General features: G+C 58.6%; 1 protein-coding gene across 1 annotated transcript; it reads right to left on the bottom strand.

The window, feature by feature from the left end:
- Positions 1-4,378: 4,378 nt before the first annotated feature.
- On the bottom strand, positions 4,379-6,668 carry LOC123153429 (calcium-dependent protein kinase 21). The gene is made up of 3 exons (XM_044572557.1): positions 5,725-6,668; positions 5,188-5,608; positions 4,379-5,102 (listed from the first exon to the last, which is right to left on the bottom strand). The coding sequence occupies exons 1-3, from the start codon at positions 6,412-6,414 to the stop codon at positions 4,462-4,464; spliced, it is 1,752 nt and encodes a 583-aa protein (XP_044428492.1). The 5' UTR covers positions 6,415-6,668; the 3' UTR covers positions 4,379-4,461.
- Between the last annotated feature and the right edge of the window lie 465 nt (positions 6,669-7,133).

Below are 7,133 nucleotides of genomic sequence, written 5' to 3'. Positions count from 1 at the left end.
GAAGTAACGATTCACTAGATATCATTGATAAACAAAAATGAAAACTGCCATGGTTACCCCAAAGTTTTAGCATCTGAAAAAGGAAGTAACTGCCATGTGCCGAACATGCACAAATAGGCAGAAAAATAACCAACTTAAAAAGCAAATGCAGAAACATGGCAACTGGATATGTGTGTGCTTCTTAAGGAAGCAGTTGCCATGTAGCAGAATCAAGTTGCCATGTTGGCGCTATTAAAAGTGGCAACTGAGGCAGTACAAAGGAGCACCCAACTAGGATTGTCCAACATGTAATGTGGCAACTAACACATTGGCTTCATAAAAGTACAGGTCACATCTACTAGGTTCAAGTTGCCATGTTAACAAATAAAAGATGTGGCAGCTAAGGCACTTCAAATAGGACACACAACTTCCAGTCTACAACACATAATGTGGCAACTCACACCCTGGCCTCGTAAAAAATGAGTTGCCATGTAATGCAATCAAAAAATGTTGTGCTATCACAAATCAGCATGGCAACATAGTGAGTCTATTGTACAGTCAAACTGCCATTACTCTGCATATGACATGGCAACTGGCATAGTTGATTCACAAAATTAGTTGCCACTTAGAGGATAGTTGTAGGTAAACAAATGCAATGAATTGCCGTGACTAACATTATCACACACTTAAATATGCAACTACCTAGATATAGAAATCATACACAAAAATTACTCATTGACTTGGATCTCATAAACTGACATTATCTTACATATGACATGGCAACTGACATAGTTGATTCAGAAAATTAGTTGCCATCAGTGATGATAGTTGGGGACAAAACAAGGGTGTTGAAATTGCCATGACTGTCATTATCCTACACTTTGAAATGCACCTAACTAGATCTAGGGTTCATTCACAACTATCATACCCTGGATTCAACAACGAAAAACACCCTAAAAACAGTGATGACCATAGCCTCGAGGCAAATCAGAACTAACAACTAGAAATCGCTTGCACAGGCAAATGCAGGAACTAATCTCACGTATATACAGATGTGGTTGCCGACCAGGCGAGCCTCACCGGCATGACTACCACCGCGACGGCGACGAAACTGCGCAATGCCGCCCTAAATGGCAAACACGCGACTCCACCGCCGACGGGGACACCAGAGCGCCGCAAATCCGCCGGAATCTCGAGAATACTCGAGGGGAATGTGACCACAGAGGGAGGGGACAGATTTCACAGGGAGGAATGTGACAAGCTTCGATAGCCTTACCTTCTCACCGCGGCTAGTCCGGTGAACCCCAGCAACGGTCGCGAATGCCATCGACTCTTCCGCCGCCGCCTCCTCCTCCTCCTCTTGTCTCCTCCTCCAATCGAATGGAATTGCTATGGATAGTGGGTTGGGGATAAATGAATGCGAAGGGGAGCAAAGAAACCACATCGAGAGGAGGGAATGGCGAGTCGTGGGAGACGGCAACCGAAGTCGTGCGCGGCGTGCGGGCGCGACGGCAGTTCCACCTTATGCCCCGACTCGCAACTGCTGTCGTCCGAGGAAGAAATGACGTGCGGGCGTGTTAGAAGGGAGAGAGGGATTTGGTGAAATTGTTCATTGTATTGCCTGAGCCTCGTGGGCATATATATAGGAGTACAATCATCTACTTGGAGTACAAGACAAGCCAGAACAAATCCTAGTCTATCTCGTCTTTCCTAATAAACATTATACTCAACATCCCCTCGTAGTCACAACGGTAGCGACGCAGACGGTGAGACTGGAGAAGAATCCGAAGGCAAGCCGACGGACACCCCCCCCACAGTCGTAACGGTCGACGCATCGCGGAGTCGTGGCTGGAGTGAAAACCAACGAGGTTGCTCAAGGAGGCGGTAGCCCTTTGTGTCGTTGGTCGATGTAGCCGAGAGCGTGGGTGGTGGAGCCGTGGTCGAGGTAGCCGTGCGAAGAATGCCATGGTCGATGTCGAGTCGGGGTGGCCGGTGTCGCGTAAGTCGCCGTGGATCCGCGGGTGCAAGGGGGCACCAAGTTAGCATGGGCGCAGTAGTGTCGAAGAGTTGTGCGCCGGGGAGAAGACGGTGTTGACGAGGCGTCGCGCCGGGGTTGCCAAACCTGGGTACACATCATAGACGAAGGCACGCGTCGATGTTGCCAGCACCGGGCATGCGTAGACGGTCGAAGACGAAGTTAACGAAGCACCGCACCAGGCTTGCCAGGCCCGGGGACACGTCGTGGACGAAGGCACGCGACGGTGTTGCCCGCATCAGGCATGCGTAGACTGGGACCTACACGAGCTGTACGCCATGTTGAAGAGGTCGGAGAGGCCAGGAGAGAAGGACTCGACGACGGTTGCGGCGCCAATCGGCGCGGGGCCAATGTCGTCTGCGGTTGTCAGAGTAGATGAAGCGGTCGGGGTAGATGACGGCGACGCTGGCGATGAGCTGGTGCTGGACGAAGACGAAGGGGGTGGACGGGCGGTGGCGGCTATGGAGGTAGCGGCGGCGGCGGCCAAAGAAGAGCGACGGCAGCAGCCTGACGACGGCGGCGGCGGCTAGGTTAGGAGTGCGGCGGCGGTGCTCAAAGCAGGCGAAAAACCCTGACAGCGTGACGAAGACCGGCGCGGACGGTGGCGTTCCCGCGCCAAGGAAGACGGCGCGACGCATACCACAGGAGGTCGACGCACGGTGACGGCGGAGCGGACCGCGGGCCGCGGCGCTACGGCCTGAAGGTGCGACGCAGCGGCGACAGGCGGGTCGGGGCGATGGCGGGAAGACCTCTGGGCGGCGGGGACCGCGGGCCCCGACGCTGCGCCCCGAAGGGGCGACACAACGGCGGTTCGCGAGTCGATGCAACTGCGGGGATGGCCTCGGGGCGGCGGGAGGGACCGCGTATCGCGACACTACGGCCCGAAGGGGCGACGCAGCGGCGGCGCTGCGGCCCGACGGGGTGACGCAGCGGCAGCCCGATGCTCTGTCGGTGGAGAGGCGCGCTGAACTCGGGGACGATCTTCACGGGACCTGTGGAGGCGCGCGTAACCGACGGGCCAGGTCAGTCGAGTGGCGTAGGTGAGGCGGATCGCGGCGGCGAACGGGTGATCAAGCCGATCGCGCGTGAGGTCGGGGACGCCGCTCGATGGAGGGGTGGTGGCGGCGGAGTGAAGCTGGCGACGACGGACGGCGTGGGACGTCGTGCGGACGAGCTTGTCAGCACCAACACCCAGGCTGCCAAAGCAACACCGGCACCCGGGCAGCGAGGCCCGAGCGACCAACAGAGCAGCGGCGCCCGAGTTGAGGCAGCCGACGCAGCCGTCCCGCTGCAGCTGAGGAGGAGGCCGGCGAGGTAGACCGCCAGGCCGCCATGCAAACGCGGCGGAGGCGAGTGATGTGGATCCATGGGCGGGCCGGCGCGCGAGCGACGACTATGATTGGTCGTCGCATGGCGCAAGGCCGCCGGGTCGGGGCGATGCAGGTGTCCCGGTCGGAGCAAGACGGTGACGGACAGACCGACGCGCGGACGGCGGCTGGCCTTGACGGGCCGCCTCGGTCGCGTGGCCGTCGAGTCGGAGGAGAGGCCGGTTGGTCACGCCGGGGTCGGAGTAGAGGCGCTCGGGGTCGATGGCGGCGGTGGGTGACGCAAACCGGTCAAGAATAGATCAGAAAACCAAAAAGAAACCGCGCGATCAAGATAACCGACGGGGAGAGAGAAAACCTCAGAGCAAGGCTCGGAGAAAAGACTCTCTAGGACAGTCGGTCAACATGACCGGCGGACAAACCATAGGTACAAGCAGCACGGCCCCCGGTGGCGGTCATGGAGGCCGACCGCCCCGGGGGCGGCGCGCGGGCGCGGTAGCGGCGGCGGCTAGGGTTTAAGATCGACTTGCGATAGATACCATGTTAGAAGGGAAAGAGGGATTTGATGAAATTGTTGATGTATTGCTTGAGCCTCGTGGGCATATATATAGAAGTAAAATCATCTACTTAGAGTACAAGATAAGTCAGAACAAATCCTAATCTATCTTGTCTTTCCTAATAAACATTATATTCAACAAGGCGAACTAACTACACACCATCGGCCCTGTCCTATATGGCACATGAAATCTAATCGACGGCGATCCAGGTATGTGAACAAACGAGTTAGAGAAGTTGGCACATGAAATCTGCCTCCTAGTGTCAAGATTCATGCAAAATTGAATCAACGGTGATCCAGGTATGTGAACAAACGAGTTAAAGAAGTGCCACACATGTGGGCGGTAGTGTTTCCAAAAAAGAAAACACTGCACTTACGGATGACGTGTGATGAAGCAGCATTTTTTTTTTGTGTGTGAGAAAATATCATTCATTCATTTCCAGTTCTTGTCACTGCACAACCCCAGGTACGTCCATTTGTTCGTGCCTAAGTTGATCTCGTTAACTCTGCAGCTTACATGCACAAAAAGAATCACATCTAGCGGTCGAACAAACTGAATTCACGAATCACGAGGAGGAAGTTTCTTCTTTGCATAGTTTCCGGCTGAGGGTGCTGAAGTTGGCTCGCGAGAACTGGCGGGACGCGTTCCTCCAGTCCGCCCCGGACTTCATCATCAGCTCGAACTCCTGGTAGCTGATGCGTCCGTCCCGGTCGGTGTCGACGTCGCGGATGATCTCGAGGATGGCCTGCTCGTTGGGTCCCAGCTCCTGCCGGAGCTCGTCGATCTCGATGAAGCCGCTGCCGTCCTTGTCGAAGTAGCGGAACGCCGCCGCCAGGTACTTCTCGTTGGTCATCTTCTTGAGGTGCAGCGACACCGTGACGAACTCGTCGCAGTCCAGCGTCCCGTTGCCGTCCGTGTCCGCGGCCTCGAGCAGCATCCTGATCTCCGACTCCGGCACGCGCTGGCCGTTGATGTGGAGGCCCTCCACGAGCTCCTCCAGCGACAGGTTGCCGTTCTTGTCCTTGTCCATGAGATGGAACATCTGCACGTACTTGTCCAGCTCCTCCACCGGCATGTTCCGCGCCACCACGCCCAGCGCCTTCTTCTTGAACTTGTTCATCGCCGAGAACTGCTGCAGCCGAGACCGCACCGCCTCGCCCAGCGACACGTTCGGCGCCGTCTCCGCGTTCTTCAGCCACGGGTGCTCTGCCAATCACAAACACAATGCCTGCGTTAGTTCTACGTCCATCCACACCACGTGCTAATCAGTAGAAGTGCAATGGTGCGGTACCAAGAACTTGCGCGGCCGTGAGCCGGGCGGCGGGGTCGGGGTCGAGCATCCCCCTGATGAGGTCCTTGGCGTTGCCGGACACCCTGGGCCAAGGCTCCCGGTTGAAGTCGAGGCCGCCGCGGATGATGGCCTGCGCGATCTTCTCGTCGTTGTCCCCCCAGAAGGGCGGCACACCGCAGAGGAGGATGTAGAGGATGACGCCGGCGCTCCACACGTCCACCTCCTGCCCGTAGTTGCGCTTGAGGACCTCGGGGGCCATGTAGTAGGCGCTCCCCACCACCTCCGTGAAGCGATCGCCGGGGTTGAAGAACACCGAGAGGCCGAAGTCGATCACCTTGAGGGGGGCGTCCTCGGATTTGTTGGCGAACAGGAAGTTCTCCGGCTTGAGATCACGGTGGATCACCCCGTTCGAATGGCACAACTGCGTTCGAATGGAAACTTAGTTCGTCGCCTTCGTTGCGAGATTGGTGCGCAAGAACGTTGATCGAGAAGCGTGTTGAGGTGTTCTTGAACGAATCTTGCATGCGGGTTGCGTACCTGGATGACGTTGACGATGGTGCGGAAGATCTTGGCAGCGGCTCGCTCGGAGTAGTGGCCGCGGGCGACGATGCGGTCGAAGAGCTCGCCGCCCTCGCAGAGCTCCATGACGAGGTGCACGGAGCCTTCCTGGTCCTCGCGGGCCTCTCGCAGCCGCACAACGGCCGAGCCACCGCGGGCTGACATGCGCCGCATGATGGCCACCTCCCGCCGCACGTCGGCCGCGTGCGCCGCCGCGGCGGCGGCGGCGGCTCTCGCGGCGGCCTCCGCGCCCCCGCCACCCGCGGCCTTGCGGTTCGCCCCGCGGCCGCCCCGGCGGCGGTGCCTCCGGATGGTCTTGCACGCGAGCGCCTCGCCCGTGGCGGCGTCCTTGCAGCGGCGCGTCACCCCGAACTCCCCGCGGCCGAGCTCCTTCCCCAGCACGTAGCGCCGCCCGAACTCCGCGGACGTCATCTTGGCCACGAGCTCCTCCTCCTCGGTGCCGCCGGCGGGGCCGTCGCCATTGTTGCGCCTGGAGCTGCCGTGGTCGCTCTTCTTGGAGGAGCGGTCCGAGCCCGCGCGGGCGCTGCTGGTGCTGGCCCCGGAGGCGGCGGCGGCGTCGCGTTCGGTGACGGGGAGGACGAAGGAGAGGTTGCCGAGGCGGCCGCGCAGCTTCCGCGAGCAGGCGTAGGCGGAGTAGCAGCCCCCCATCGAGCCACCTCCCTCGCCGAGCCCGCCGCGAAGGCGCTCCTGCCCTGCACTGCCCCCTCTCTTCCCCTCTCCCTGCCTTCCTCGCGTCGGGGCCGCGCGTGGGCGTGCCGCGTTTGTTGGCGCGTCGACGGGGGGTCAGCCGTGTCCCGCGCTGCGGCTCGCCGCGAGATCCTGCATGGCCGCCTCTATTCGTGGCCGCGGCGGCCCACGCGCGCCCTACTTATGCTGCCCGCGGGACGGGACGGGTGTGTACAGGTTGGAGTGCGGAACGCGGTGTCACCCGGGGGGAAAGGGAGAGTTAATACGCGCCACGATCGTGGCCGCGTAGGGCTGCGTGCCGCGCCATCTACGGCTGCTAGACGCTGCACGTGGCAGCTGCGCCATATACCCGAGAGAACCGACGGCTGTAGAATGTTCGTGCGCACTGATACCTGTCACGTTTCCTTTGTCCTTGGCAACAAGATTCCATCGGGTTTGTGCTGTGAAGCAACGCGGGAGACGGTCTGGACGGTCGGATGCTGTGCCGTTGGGGAAGCCGGCTGGCCGTGCAAAGATTGCTTGTTCCACCGTTCATTTTACTCCCTCCGATCTGAAATATAAGTCTTTTTAAAAAATCTACTATAAACTACATACGAAGCAAAATAAATAAATCTACACTCTAAAATATATCTATATACATCTGTATGTATTTGTAGTAAAATCTCTAAAAAGAGTTACAT

Source organism: Triticum aestivum, chromosome 7A (genome assembly GCF_018294505.1).
Source record: "Triticum aestivum cultivar Chinese Spring chromosome 7A, IWGSC CS RefSeq v2.1, whole genome shotgun sequence".
NCBI lineage: Eukaryota > Viridiplantae > Streptophyta > Magnoliopsida > Poales > Poaceae > Triticum > Triticum aestivum.
Note: the sequence above shows the minus strand (reverse complement) of the source record. Positions and strands in the feature narration are given on the sequence as shown.